We start from the raw sequence: 15,760 nt of genomic DNA, 5'->3' as shown, positions 1-15,760 counted from the left end.
ATGTTATGAGAAAGTGACTAACCTTTAAAGAAGCAAATAAAATGAAAGTTATATTAGTTTGACCTTGCAAAAGATAGCCAGATTGTAACATCTGTTTAAAACAGAGGCGATGATTTATAGAGCTACAGTTATGATTCATTATTTTGAAAGTTTAATCATACCTTGCAGAGCCGGCTCTGGACATCATAAATATCACATATTCTAATATTTTAATTTGTAACCTATACTTAGATTAGACATTATTAGTATAATATTTGAAAGAATCAGATGTGCATAATTTCAATTCAATTCAATTTCAGATGAGAATTTCTTAGAAATACGACTGGCATCTTAAATAGGCGGGGATCTACTCCAAAATGTACGATGTTCAATATATTTATTTTGGAGTAAATGTATATTACATCTTCTGGTCGGAAAGGAAAAATCAAACCATTCAAAATTTTAATACAAAATGAAGAATACCAAAATATGTTTGAACATTTGACGGATCCGGAAGACATCAATGACGAAGAGAAAACAGATCTTATCCAAAGGTTTACTAACGAAATGTATAATATAGACAAAAATAATGTTGATAGTGCAAGATTTGAAATATTTTTGAAATTTTTTGCAAGCACCAGTGACAAAGCAGAATTTTACAAAGGTCTTATAAATTTCAATTCTAGCAATATTCCTCCATGCTGGAAAACTCTGTCACAAAAAGTTTTACGCACCATATTTATAAATGCAATGTGGCAAAATGCCACTGAGCCAATTTGTATTTTATTTGAACCAACAGAATGAGGATGGCAACTGAATCAAGAAAATAAGTTGGAACCATTGTGGTATAAAGGCCCAGCAGCACCTTCCAAAGTTGAAGAAATTCTTAGTAGCCAATTAAATGAAGAAGAAAGTGAAGAATCAGAAAATGAAAACCGTTACGATATAGATGAAATTGATTTCGATGATTCTAAATAAATATTCTAAGTTTAAGAATAAACTCCTGTCAATTTTTTCAATATTATTTTATTGCTTCAATTTTATAAAATAAAAATTCTCCTATTATTCCTTAAATCATATTAATCCTCATATTCTTTTAAACCTAAGCAGAGAAAAAGACATCTTATTCGACAAAAAGCATTTACTCCAAAATAAATATATTGAACATCGTACATTTTGGAGTAGATACTAATATAGTTTATGCACTTCAAGATGGTATGCGGGATTTTTCCGGCAGTTTTTGAGCGCGCATACCAAGCTATTTTTAAAAATTACATAAAAATGAATAAAATAAAAAAAAAGGTTTCCGGCATGGTGGAGAAATTTTAGCCCTCATCACACACTTCAAGTGGGTATGCCAGACCCTTCCGGCAAGAAAAAGTGGTTTGCGTGATTTTTTTCTAAAAGCCAATAAAATTTACTGTCGAATACAAAAAAAAATTAATATCCGCGATGACGGTAAAACATTTTTCTATTTTTTTAATATTTTTTTTTTCACATTGTTTCGGCAATCCACGCATACCGAGCCTAATCTATTCCTATACTCACGTTCTATTTATTTAAATAAAATTTTTTTGATTCCGCTATGACGGGACTTTCAGTGTTACCGGCTCCTGGACTAAAAGTTTTTAATCGAGAATAAAACCAATTAAGTTATGGTGGCGTACCGTTTCTAATACTCATATAATTAGTTGCACAGTGTGATATATATAAATTAGTAGTATATATGAATGATTGAATTCAGTCAAAATAGGGGGATAAATAGGAATTCAACTAAATGTACTCACAAATTAACAATAAAAGGATGCCTAATTTCTTGTAGAATGTTCTTTTCGTTTTTAACATGTTCTACTTGTTTCAATCTTATTACATCCGCCAAACATAATATTTTCATAGCGCCATATTCATCCGTTTCTTTATTTTTACACAGAAGAACTCTGCCAAATGTACCAGTACCTAAAATATAAAGATAAAAATCCATTATCGATACACGACATTCAAGATTATCTCCAAAAATTTCAAACGAATAAGTTTATTGATTAATATTTTCAAGTAGTTTTAAAGTATTACTTATAACATGAGGTGACTACATTGATAATTTCGAAAAATCTCACACGAGGATTATCTGTGTTTCCGACCTCAAACTGAAGATGTCAGTAGGTACTAAGTAATATAAGTTGGAAAATATATTTGTATATGTATTGAAATATTCTCACTGAAATTTCAACAATATTGGATGCTTACTTTCTATTTAATAATCGCATAAGTGACTCGTTGTGAAGATTTTTCAGAAAATAGACAAAATTGAATATCAAGCTGTCATTAAATATTTGTTCTTAAAAAGCAATAGGCCTACACAAATGAAATATGACTCAGACACTGTGTGCGGAGACTCTACCTCATCATTTCGATTTTTTAGTCGATTTTTTTAATCGATTTTTTTAGTCGATTGATAACTGTAAATGAAAACTGGATCCACTCCTACACTCCTGAAACAAAAAAAAACAGTCTCAACAATGGAAAAGGCGATCTAACTCCAAAAAAAGGTCAAATATGCTACCATCGTCCAGAAACATGAACCGTTTTGGGGATAATAATGGGATTGTGAAACAATAACAGAAGAGTTTTACGCATAATTGCCTGACTAAGTAAATGAAGAAAATTAAAAATCGAACGTATTTTAAAAATAAGAAAGCACTTTCCATCACAACAATGGAGCTTCTCGTACTTATATGATCGCCAAAGCCATAATTTACGAGTTTCGAATTGGTTTACCATATTCACGAGATCTAGAGTACGTTATCGCATACCTAAACGCATATATTGATGAACAAGATGGCAACTATTATTTTGAAGGGCATCGCTAGAAAACGTGTATATTTAGACTATGTAGAAAAACAAAAATTATTATGGATGGAAAATGTCTCGTTCCTTTGTTACGTGATAAACTTTTCAGACAATCTTTGTATATTATCGATATAAATCAATTTCAAATAACTACTAATTCTCAAAACTTATAAATATAGTAAATATAACCACTAAAAGAATGCAAAAGTGAATCATTCAATAGAATGGTATAAAAAAGGTACGAAAACCAACTATTTGTTCCTATTCTAACAAAAAACAGAAGAAAAAAAAATTGATTAAGAGATGGAGAGAAATGCTTTATGGTCAAACAATTGTTAAAATTTGTAGAAAAAAGTTGTTAAAACTAGAAAACAAACATAAAAATAACTAAATAAAGACAAAATAAATAAACCAAAATATACAGAAGAAAACCACATGAGTAACAAAATTATAGGTAATAATTTGTATTATAAGTCGTATATGAGTGCATAGCAAAAATTAAATCAGTATGCAGCTTCCCGAAGTCCATCAGTTCCAGATGAATATCTATTTTTGATGGCATTAATTGTACTACGAAGCTCTGCTAAAACTACATGCATAAAGAAGAAAGTGAGTGTAAGTTAGCATTAGGGAGATATGAAAGCGGATCAAGAGAAGAATTTATAGAATTTTATAAATTTTTGGCTACATTCACAAAGTAATTATTGAGGTTATCATTCTAGATGAAGAAACCTTATTTCTTAGATCATTCAAAATGGACCATGTTTCTCTAGAAACATTACGAGAATTGGCGAGTCTCCTATTATAATAAATTTCTTTGGCAGCTTTTATTCTCTAATGATGAATTTTTCTGTATACTTTCACGTAATTTTTCCACGTCTGAGGGGAAACAAATTGGATGCCAGACTAGTTACTGTCTTTATAAATCTAGAAAATTCGAAGTCCACATCACCAGAGAGCATGTTCCAGTCAGTTGTTTGAAAACGGTGCTTGAAGTTTTGAAACCTTTTTCCGAAAAGACACGGCATAATTTGCGAAAAGCATTTTTAGTATTGGACCTTACCAAAAATTTTGTTAACTCTGCTTCATGATCGGAGAGACCTGAATTACAGACAGTACAGTAGGTGGATTCTGGATCATACGATGATACGACATAGTCTATAGTACTAGAACGGGTCTTATTTTGGTTGGTGTCGGTATATGCATGACCATACTAAAAGAATCAAAACTTAACTGAAGACATTCTTGTCCAGCACACACACTGGAATAATCAATATTTAGATACCCACATAGAATTAGATTGCTTTTTAGAGGTTAGGACTCCATTAAAGTCAATAGTTTGTGACAGAAAGTATGCACGTCAGCGTCAGGTGTTCTGTAAATACAAACAATATAGAGGTCATAAGTATTGTGGTAAACGATAGAAAATTCGAATACTTTCTCAGATATTAAATCATTGAACTGTGTTTTTTCGGAAAAGTCGTTATTTGTGAATATGATCATAGTACCACCATGAGATAAAATAGTTCTATTGAATCTGGCTACTGTAGTATAGTTTATCACAAGAACAGGCTCATTATTATTTAATCAATGTTCAGTGATGGCTGTTGATGTATATAAAACATTGTTTATAAAAGTGACAACAACGCTTAAAAATAAAAGTTTAGTTTACCACAAATGATCAGCGAAATAGGTGTTGTACCGGAGAATTATATTTTATGTTCAAAATGAAGTGATGCAGTCCACTGAAGTATATGAGTTTTCTCTTAATCGATTCAAGTGTACCTCTACAAAGGCAACAATTTCTTGAAAATTAAGATCCTCTAGTGGAAGATACAGTTCATGATCTTTCAGAGGGTGCTTGTTTCTCTCTAACTAAAAATTTCCACTTCCACCTGGAGAGCTACTGGAATAATATTTGCTATTGCTTTCCCTAATTTTTTGAAGCTGTAGACGTTTCTCCGTTGAAAAGCAAGACCCGAAGGCGGAAAGATTTGCTTCAACTTCGGAGGAACCAATACCATACGTGTTGTGGAAGCGATAATATAAATCACGCAAAGAAACCACGTCGCTAGGGAGTCCCTCTGATACTATAGTTAGTTTGATGTTTGTATTCGTGTGCCCTTCGAAGCACAAGCTGGATGGTAGATCGTGGAGATAGGTGAGGAATAGCCTAAGTTTTTTAGAGATTGTGGAATCTCTCAGCCTTACCAATACATAGGGTTCATTTGACTCATCCGAATCTCGCGATAGCCACATTATAGGTGGAGTCATCGGATCCATATGTAAGAAATTATAATTATATCAGATGTTTCTATCTCCTGAGACTTACAAACAGCTACATACTCCCTGTCAGAACCTATTTCAACAGTTTTGACCTCCTTAAATAAGTTTCCTCGAGGAAATCTAGATTCTTTCTTTACATTGTCCCTTCCAATATGTTCACTGGTAGACCGAGTACTTGGATCTCGCGGCGTTAGGTTCAAATATTTTAAGGGTGAGTTGGCAGTGTCTATTTTGGTACCAGGCGGCCACATACTGTTTGTTGTCTATTGCTAATATTTTTCTTAATCTTGGCAGCAGACTTTTCTAGCATAAGTGTCATTTGTTTAATAATTTGTCTCAGATCAGCTATTTCTTTTGATAACACTTCTATTGGTAAGTCGTGAAACTAGATTTGAGCAGATCCATCATAATTGTCCATGAAACTAGTTCCTAAATTGTAAATGTCGTTTGATTACCCTAACCAATTGGGATAGATATTGTTGTTCATTATTATACTTTTCTGGGTATCTTGACCTCTTCTAAGTACTGCCGAACCACTCTAGTAGCGTGTGGACGAGCATTACAGTGCATTAGCACAGAGTTGTCACCGATATGAGGCATATAGGACACTAAATGGGGTTCAAGGATATTGGTTATGTACCTGTCAGCATTTAGTCTTCCATCATTCACTGGTACTAACTACGTGCGACCCTCGAAAGAAATTCCTCCCTAAACCATGATAGAGCCACCACCAAAGCTTTCAGTTTGACAAAAATTAACCTGATCGTGCCGTTCACCACGTCACCTATATACTGGTACACGCCTATCTGATGAATAGAAACAAAATCTTGATTTATTCGTAAATAAAATATTGGACCTATCTTGGATATTCCAATTTGCGTGTTCTCGAGCAAATTCCAATCTTACTACTCGATGTTCTCTGGTAAAACGGTGGACCCCTAGCTGGCACTCTAGCTCGTATACCTGCTTCTCTCAGCCTATTTCGAACTGTTTATAAGCTTATTCGGACATTACGAGCAGCCAACAGATCTGTTTGCAGCCTTCGAGCGGTAGTATGCCTAATTATTAACGCCGTTAACCTCAAATAACGATCATATACTACCGAAGTTACCCTTCCGCGGCCTTGTCCGGGTCGTCTGGTTAGCTGCCATGTTTCTGCGGCTATCTTGTATGAGCACGATGATTCTAGCGGCTTCTTCATTCGTCACATGTCTTGTTAAACATTATCAACTTTATCAACAAAATAAATTTAAATTTTCACTATACAATAACACAATTTGCTTAGAAATTTCTCGATATCAATGCATTATTCTCCAAGACAGAAATGATTAACTCGAGCATTTTTGCTTCCAAAAAAATTTGTAAGAAATTGTGATATTTTTTGCCCATGACAAGAAACCAGAAATATCTATTAAGTTGATAGAAGAGATAAGTAAACTATAACAATGAATGACCTCAACGCTATGAAATTGCTCAAAGTACAAGGAGGAAACTAGGTGAAAAACTATAAATTGTAATAACCACATGTCGGAACTGGATGTAAATTATTATAAGGAAATATTGGTATATTATTGATAAAATACATGGTGGAATAAGTATAAGATTACACTTGGAGAAAAATTCGTTGAAGGGTATGCTATCAAACGTAACGTAAAAAAAAGAAAATCTACTTCAGAATCTTCGAGAATGTAGGAACGCTTTTTTCCAAAAATTATTATTCCGAGTACTGAAGAAAAATCTACGAAATAATGCATTTTATACTATGAGGAGGAGAACGGAAAAAATCAAGTTGTGTATAATAGCGCCGATAATTTATAAATTTTAGATAAGAAAACTCTACTCTCAATAACTGGACAATCCTGCCAACAGTTCCAGTTTTTTTCTAAAGATGATAAGAAGCTCACAAATTCTTAATTCTAGCTCGAGTATTCATTTGCTACAAAAAATAGGTACTTAGGTCTTATTGCGACAAAAAGCTTATCAAATTGACGTACCAACCCTGAAATTTTACATATGAATAACTGAATTTTTAAGTGTTTGTCAGTAAGATCTTAGATATACGAGATTTCTGATTTAAATTATTGCTGGATTATACTTTCAAGTTATAACGTACTAAAGTTTTCATTTCATTTTTTTGTATAGATGTTTTGTACCAATTTTTTTAAAATTTTCTATGTTTTGGTAAATCAAACTTTTTGTCCTTTGTAAATTAAACTGATATAAAATAAATGTTGCAAAAGGCGTATCTATTGGTGTTCTAATTCGTAATAATAATAAAATTCGAAAAACAGGCAACACATTTAAAATATTTAAAAAATAATGAGCGAAGCGATAATGTATTTATATATAGACCTCACATAATTATAAGCGTTTGCTTTTTATTTAATGTAATTGTAGAGTAATAAAGTCACTGCTTAAATTTTCGCTTTTAAAAATAACTTCAAGAAAACCAAAAACTTCACTTGCATTTCAGTAGAGTTTATTTAAATCAAGTGTATAGATAATGTTTTTATTGTAGATACTCTGGTAATTTTATAAATTATAGCTATGATCCATGTGACAGCTGCGTTACCTTTTTACGTATTTGCAATAAGTGTAAGTGTAGTGTATAAACTACAATGATTACATAATCATTTGTTTAATATGAAGCTCAGATATTATTAATAGCAAGTACAAATTGTGAAATTTCCTGTTCATTTCTCATGTCACTGGAATTAATACCAATCAAGATAAAAATAAACGGGAGCGTTAAATGTCGTGTATGTTCAAAAATGTAATACATGTTGGATAATGGTAACCATTTCTCCGTGGTAAATAACATTTAATAATTGTGAACTGTATTTTTCACTTTTTTTCACTACTTATACGTCATAACGATATATATGAAAATCTTTCAATTGAGACTTAGATTGGGAAAGGTCTGGACAAGAAAAATGAATTTTAATTTAGGGTATTTATGATCTATAGTTCTAGAATCTAATCGATCACTACTTTTCATTTTTGTTACCTTGATGCATCCATTTTTTTTAAATAACCCAAATTGGAGACGACCATGGTGAACTACTAAGTCTAATTATTTTATTATCTAGTACCTTTGTTATTTGTTTTCTAACTTCATCTTTATACAGTTGCTTTCTAAGTATTTCCAGGGGTTTATGGTGTTTTAGTACTCTATAGTTCTCAAAAATGCCCCTTTGGGAGCTTTTTTGTTACTCAACTGCCCTTTTTGGTGCTTATTTATAATGAAATCACCCCTTTTCGGGTCCAAGTGAGATTAGTGCAAGTGAGTGCCCAAGGAGCCAATTCATGTTCAGGTGAATATTATTTTCTCATCTATTTTAAGTATTAACTTAACAAGGTGAACAATAGGGTCAGGAATCCTCTAACCGGGGAGCAAATCTCTCCGTAGGTATTAACGAAGGAATTCAATTTCGAATTCCTGTTTTCCGTCCAATCAAAATTTTTTTCTCTATTCTCTATTTCTACAATCTCAAAAAAAAAATTCAAAAATGCCCAAGTTAGCCAGGTCCCCAAATCAAACCCGGAGCAATCCTGTTTCTACCACCTCCATAGATGAATGTCCTCCTCTCCCCACTAAACCCACTCCCTCGACGGACAATTTAAACTACGCCTTATTTTTTCAAGACATTACCAAAGAAGACTCTCTACTAAGCTACTACTACTCCTAAACCTTAGAAACCCCAAACACCAACACACACCAACAACCCTTAATTGGAGGAATCTCTCCAATTAAGGAACTCCGACGAGGAATTTTCAGAAATCCTCTCCGCCCTAAAATTTCTCGTTCTCAAATCCTGAGGATCATTACCAGGTCATCCAATAAACTAACATCAATGTTTCGGATAATAACAGACTCCGAAACAGCCTACCACCACGCCCTCACCAAGGGCATCAATTTACAATGGCTTTCGCACTACTGCGAAGCCTCAGACTTCTCAGACTCAATTCCAGCAGTTCTTAAGTACTGCATTCGCTGCTCCTCTCCCGGCCACTCCGCAGATTCTTGCAACGCCAAACCGATCTGTTCCTCTTGTGGTTCATTTGACCATAAACCAGAGAAATGCCCAAAATCACACTCCCCTACATGCAAAAATTGCGGTGGTTCTCATCCCGCTTTCCACCCGTTATCCGAAGATAGAAACCCCAAAAGTCCCCCAGGAAACTGCTCAGTCACCCTGAAAAAAACCCAAACCCCATACGACCTCTTTACAGTCACCAAAATCCTAATCAAAATCCTGGCAACCACAATAATGAATGCCATTCCCACTTCTCGCGAACTAGTAGCCGAAACGCTACACCGCATATTCCTCCCTTTTACGGATACAACTGTACCGTCACTAGCGGCGTGGGTAACCGCATCTATTTCGCATTTACCCAAAAGCCAAGTTCCTCCCTCTGAGGTACAACTCCAGGAATGCTGCATACTCCAGACTCCACACACTCTTCTTCGACCGTCAGTGTCGCAGGTTTTCTGGGGCTTCCCAACAAACTGTTGAACCAGTTCTCCAGCCAAATGGCAGACGATAGGAAATAATGCAGCCATAGCGGTACCCTCCCGCTCTCTTATAAATTCAAAATAAACAAAAAAAATGTTCAAAAAAAAACAAATAAAACCGCAGCCTTGCAGATTCCTATATCAGGGCCAACTCCAACAAAACTCCTCGTTAGAAAAATCCCCCTTATCCTACCAAACTTTAACCGAATCTCTCTCTCTCTCTCTCTCTCTCTCTCGTCTTTATAAATAAAAGGGTATTTGTTTGTGTCTATGTAGGTATTACGTGAATTGTATTAATTTTACATTTTATTTGAAAGTGTTAATGGTAAATCATTAAATATTGACTCTAAATTTTGAAAAATCCAGATTTGGTTTATAAGTTTCTTAAAAATAATCAATTTCAAATAGTTCTATAATTTGTCTCTCAAATTTTTTTATAGTACCTGAATGATTTTTTACTTTTATTATTTGTACACGAGGCGCTATGTTCATTAAATTTACTTCATTATTAGCGGGGTGATAAAGCAACTGTATTTTTGTACAAGGGGTTGACAAGTATCCTTTATGAATATATACGTTGGTTTGTGAAATTTTTAAGATATCCACTCCCATTAAGCCGTCTAAGTCTAATAAAGAGAATGAACATTCTGGTAACTTAATATTTTTGACGTGGGTATTAAACTACTATATCTATGAGCAGATGATACGATTAATGGGTCTATGAAGGACCTGAAATCTATTAAATATATATTATGTATAATATATAAATAATGTCAATAACAGTGAATATATATTTATATATACATGCTTCTAAATGTTCTTGATTTTAGGTCTCTTCTGTTTTACAATTAGTTTTTTTATAATGTTTGAGAGATAAAATTGATGTTTCGATTTTTCTTTAAGTCTTTATCAAAATATTCTTCCTTCGCCAGTCTCCGTACAGTTCCGCCATAAACTATCGTCGCTATCACTCGTTGTGAATTCAGTTGAATTTTCTTCTTCCGAGGAGAACATAATTGATTAACAGATGTTTTTTATCTTATCGGGTGGCGCCAAAAGTTCTAGAATTTACGGCGATAATGCTTTCCTTAGTTTCTGTGGAAATTCTCTGAAGCTAGCAATAACTGAATCGGATGACACCAGTAAAATACTAAAAAGATCTGCATTGGTGAAGTGCCTAGACAATTTTCAAGGGTGGCTTCACCGATATTCTATTCCTGGATTATTGTTTTTTTTTTTCGGATAGTTGCACTATAGAAAGAATAGCATTTTTCAACGAAGTTCTGGCATATGAACTATTTTTACATTTTTGTCACGATTGTTCCAAGCTTCTCTTACCCTGAAAATATTCAAATAGTATTCATTAATTATCACTTTTACAATTATTTTCGACGCAATCTATTTTCTTTCTGTTCTTAAACCCATTTCAACTGCATAAACCAATTCTGATGCGCCCAATTCTTCCTTAACAGAGATTTATTTTTTTTCTATCAGTTCTCTTGCTGCAGATAGACAATAGGTAATGAAAACAGTTCCTTACTCGAAGCAGCATTTTGCTCCAAAAATCTTGTTTCCATTCTATTAGCGATTTACCACCTTCATGAAAATGTGAAAAACAGCTGATTAATGCTATATCCACAGATTTTAAAGGTTCTCACCATGCCATTCAGATATCAAATCACCTTCCGTCTCGCGATTTTGTCAAATGTCAGTTTTTCGAGCAAAATTACTGAAATTTATCCTATAAAGAGAAGCTCAAGTGTATTTTGGCAAGATAAATTAACGAATGAATATATGAATGAACAACAATAATTATCCATATTGATACATACTCACATGTAGAACATTCATTTTGATTTTTTTCACTCGAGGCTCGTAAGGAACTAATGAGATTTTCGTGATGTTCAGGATCAATTTGGAGGTAGGGCTTAACGGATGATGATGATGAGTGTCCCGTTATCTTTATAAGTTGTTGATTACTTACTCCTGCTTTGGCTAATTGGGAACTGTACTAGCACGGTTCGAATGATTGGTGATTTTATCATTCTAGTTGCAGAATATTTGGTCCAAGTAGAAATTGTACTAATACCCAGTGGAACATTTTTGTACTTTTAGAATTTTTTAATTAAAAAAAGTCGTTCAGATATTATGTTTTCAGTTCTTTTTTGTAACAGTAATTTTAACAATGCAACGGGACAAATACCTTCATCCATTCCAATTTTTGTTATTATCCATTTGCTGTCTGCCCATTTTTTCGATCCACCCTGTGGTCGTGTTTGAAAATATTGTATTCAAATCTTCTTGTTGAAGTTTTATCTTGATTTTTTTCTTCTTTAAAATGGTAAATTTTACAGTCTGCAGATTCTCTCCCCTCCCCCCTCCAAGCTAATTCATAAGAAGCTATATGAGAGAATATTTTTTGTAATCCCTCTGGGTTGACTATATTCCACAATTTTGCTAATTTTACTATATCTTTTTTGTTCAATGCTACAGAACTTACTTTTCTTTTCTCTGGAATAACTTGTCTTGACTATCAGCATATGGTTATAATATAAAAAATTTTGAATGCCCCAACTGTTGTAATTTATTTTTTTTTTATTCATTTAATTGATTCAATATCTAGTAAATTGATTTACTTTTTCCATTGTTACATAAATACCAGATATATGTCACTAATTATATTGATTAATCAGTAATTCAAATATAACCTAATATCCAGGATTATTGTGGATAAATATAGTGTTGTGAAATTTTGTTGACAGCTATTTGGAAACATTCTGAAACCAGCAACATATTTATTTGCTTTATTAACAAATCGCTGATAAAAATTCTATATTTTCGTAGATGAAAATAAATATCAAAATTTTTTTACGAAGTAGATGTTTCATTATTTGACATGTATAATAAATATATTAAACTTTATTAATAGCATCAGATTTTACATGGGTATTTTAAATCTAGATGAATCACACTTTATACAAGTACAACTAATAAATACTTAAAAACTATACTCTCAAAAATGTATAAATTTACAAATATATCGGAAAATATATTAAAATAGTTCTTGTATTGTTTAACTAACAACATCAGATACACATTATTTTGAAGTAGTTTCACAATTCATCTGATGAATTTTTGGGTACAATATTGATGGTTCAAATATCATGCAAATGAATAAAAATTTAACCAGGTCAAGATTCGCATTCAAGGTCATGTGGAATAATTTTAGAATTATAGGTTTAAAATTGTTTGCAAGATAACATAATAGGCATAACCATTTGCGAGATAAATTTCAAGTTCATGACTGAGGTATATTATATAATTTGTAGAATTTTGACCCGTTTGATGTCAACCTACTTACTATTTCACAACATAGGATGATATTATCAATTCTAAAGATAAATAGACCTTGCAAAACCCTGTAAATTTTGAAGAAATTATGTCAGCAGCAAACTATCGGCTCGAAATACTAATAAAATTTAAAATAGAGCGTGTTTGTTCTAGTTCCTAGAATCAACGCTTTTACTGAAAACAACCGATCATCTGTTTAATTCTTTGTTAGTATTATAATAGTAGTGTTAGTACACCAAACACCTAACAAAGTCCTGTTAAATGATAAAGTACAATGTGGATATACATGAAACACATAAGTAATAAGAAAATTCAAGGAAATTCACATAACTACATTAATTTTTGTGAATAGTTTCTGTTCTACTTAATTTTTATGGTAAAAATCAATCACAAAATTACAACTTTTATTATCTACTTTAAGAAGAATTTATGTTAACTGTTTTTATATCTCACCCAAAGGATCAATCGAAGAATCACATTACAATCGATGTTTATTCTTAAATTGACAATTTACAGTATGACCCCCCTCCCCCTCTAGCATACCTTCGAAAATTTTAAATAAAGGGGTCGTGTGGCACCTTGCTGGAAAAGGATTTCAGTCTTCTGTTCAGCAATGTATTTTTCAATGTACTTTAGAATTGAATTAAATGTTCATAATGACCACCATTCACTATTTGACAATAACCAAGGCGATTTTGGAATCTCGTACAACATTTTGTATGACCTCAGGGGTTATTATTTACTTTCTTCTATTTAAATGAAATTTAGATTTTAAATAACCCCATAAGAAGTAATCGAGAAGATCAAATCTGATCTAGCCGGCCATTCGATTGTTCCACGTCTTCCAAACCACCTACTAGGAATAACCTAATTTAACCCTTCAATGCACAATTTTTGCTTTTCAATAGAAAAAAAATATGTAAAAAAATATATCAACATTGATTTTCTATTTTTTTTTTTCAAAAAATATGTTTGTATCATATATGCCACATTGTACATTCATATAATAAAATAAGCTATAGTTGAATCAGTATAATTCTACCCTAGTGGTGATAAAAAACTTTAAAACAGTTAATTTTTTTATTAAGACATAGATTCACTTTGCATTTTTTGCAGGTTATATAAGAAAATTCCTTGCAATGCGGCACTTTGCATCGTTTTCTATTTTCAACTATCAAAGGCCAATGGCCTACTTGATCGTTGCGTATAGGTTCTGTAGGTGAAACTGCTGCACATTTTTTTCTTTTTTGCCGACAATTCCTTTTCTAGACTTAATGGTCTTCTTCGTTTATTTGCAGATCTTGTTCCTATCATACATAAAGTCTCTGCAACTTCAGCTCTAACTTTTCGTTGCGTTCTTGGCACACTTTTCTGTATAAAACCCACCATTGTTACATCTAGTAGATGGTAGAAGATCCGGAAATACCATTTTTTTTACCGAATTCGTATTTTATGCCTTCCTATAAAACTATCGGACTTCACCCATGTGGCGGTTGTACTCCTTTACTATTTTTGGTCTGGGTACTTGAAATTTTTTTCCAGTAGTTTTTTCATATCGGTTAACCTCATCTTTTGGATGTTCACCGCAAAACGTGAAGAGCAGCACCACTGGTTTGGTATCTTTCCATGATACTGCAGATATTTTAGTATCATCGATTTCAGTAGTAAATTCGCAAGAAACGCCTCTGTATTTTTTTTTGGGTCTTGTTCTGTTGGAAAGGGGCACTTGGGTATTCGATTCCGTCTTGCTGTTCCAACACAGTGAAATCCATTTTCTCTAAGTATACAAGTAAAGGAAGGGATGTGTAATAATTATCAAAATAAACCTGATGATTAATTTGTTTTGGGACATTTCTCAGTAGTCTAATAACAACATTACTACTTGCTCCTATGTTAGGTACGCTATCTTGCCTTATTGATACATCATTTTCTTGCCCTGTATATATTTCCAAGTCATAGGTGTAGCCAGAAACACCACTTAGGACAAAAAATTTAAATCCCCATTTGTGATGCTTCATGGGAATATATTGCAATAAAAAATGCCTAGCTTTAGTTGCACATAATTGCTCATCGACACAGATTTCAAAAGGCAGTTTCTGAAAATTTGTACGCAAGGCTTCCATAAGTGGCCTTAGTTTATGCATCCTGTCATGAATTTGTCTTCTTTGCAAAAAGAAGTATTATCATTAAAGTGCAAGAGTTGTCTAATTCTTTCAAACTGGCGAACTGGCATGGTGTCAATTATCTTTTGGTAGCCAATTTTTTCAGACCAATACTTTCGAATATTCGATACTGTAACTATGGACATGTAAAAACATATAACAATAAATTTTCTTATCTCATCCGCTGTTAAATTTGCAGGTTTATTGGCATTTTGTTGAGATGAATAGAAGTTACTTTGAACAACAATATTGTCAATAATGTTATCGGTAAAAAAAAACTTGAAGTAACTATAAGGTGTTGAAAGATCCAATATATCTGTTGGTAAAGCGGTAGATCCTCTAGTATTTCTTCAGGAAAAATAATGTTTTCTTTAGTCCAGACAAGATTTTTCGGTACACGTTTTGTTGTAAATTTCCATCTTGGTTGTTACTTGAGCTTGTTGATTCAGCAGTAAGAGTAATAACGCACTTAAAACGAACGGCTCTTCTCGGGGTATTATTTTGTGAATTGTCTAAATCTGCTAGCGGACTGTTAATTACTGGTTTAGAGTTGAAACTTTGAGCGCAGTTATTTGGAGTCAAGACCACCGTAGTATTGTTTACTTCCAAACTTTTTAGT

General features: G+C 32.9%; 1 protein-coding gene across 2 annotated transcripts in view; it reads right to left on the bottom strand.

The window, feature by feature from the left end:
* LOC130442894 (cAMP-dependent protein kinase catalytic subunit 3) overlaps positions 1-15,760 on the bottom strand; it is a 99,065-nt gene that overhangs the window by 21,527 nt on the left and 61,778 nt on the right. For both annotated transcript variants that reach the window (XM_056777291.1, XM_056777290.1), the window contains one exon: positions 1,767-1,935. In XM_056777291.1, coding sequence (XP_056633269.1) covers positions 1,767-1,935 — 169 coding nt within the window. The remainder of the gene's footprint in view (positions 1-1,766; positions 1,936-15,760) is intronic.

Source organism: Diorhabda sublineata, chromosome 4 (genome assembly GCF_026230105.1).
Source record: "Diorhabda sublineata isolate icDioSubl1.1 chromosome 4, icDioSubl1.1, whole genome shotgun sequence".
NCBI lineage: Eukaryota > Metazoa > Arthropoda > Insecta > Coleoptera > Chrysomelidae > Diorhabda > Diorhabda sublineata.
This window is presented reverse-complemented; position numbering and strand designations above follow the sequence as displayed.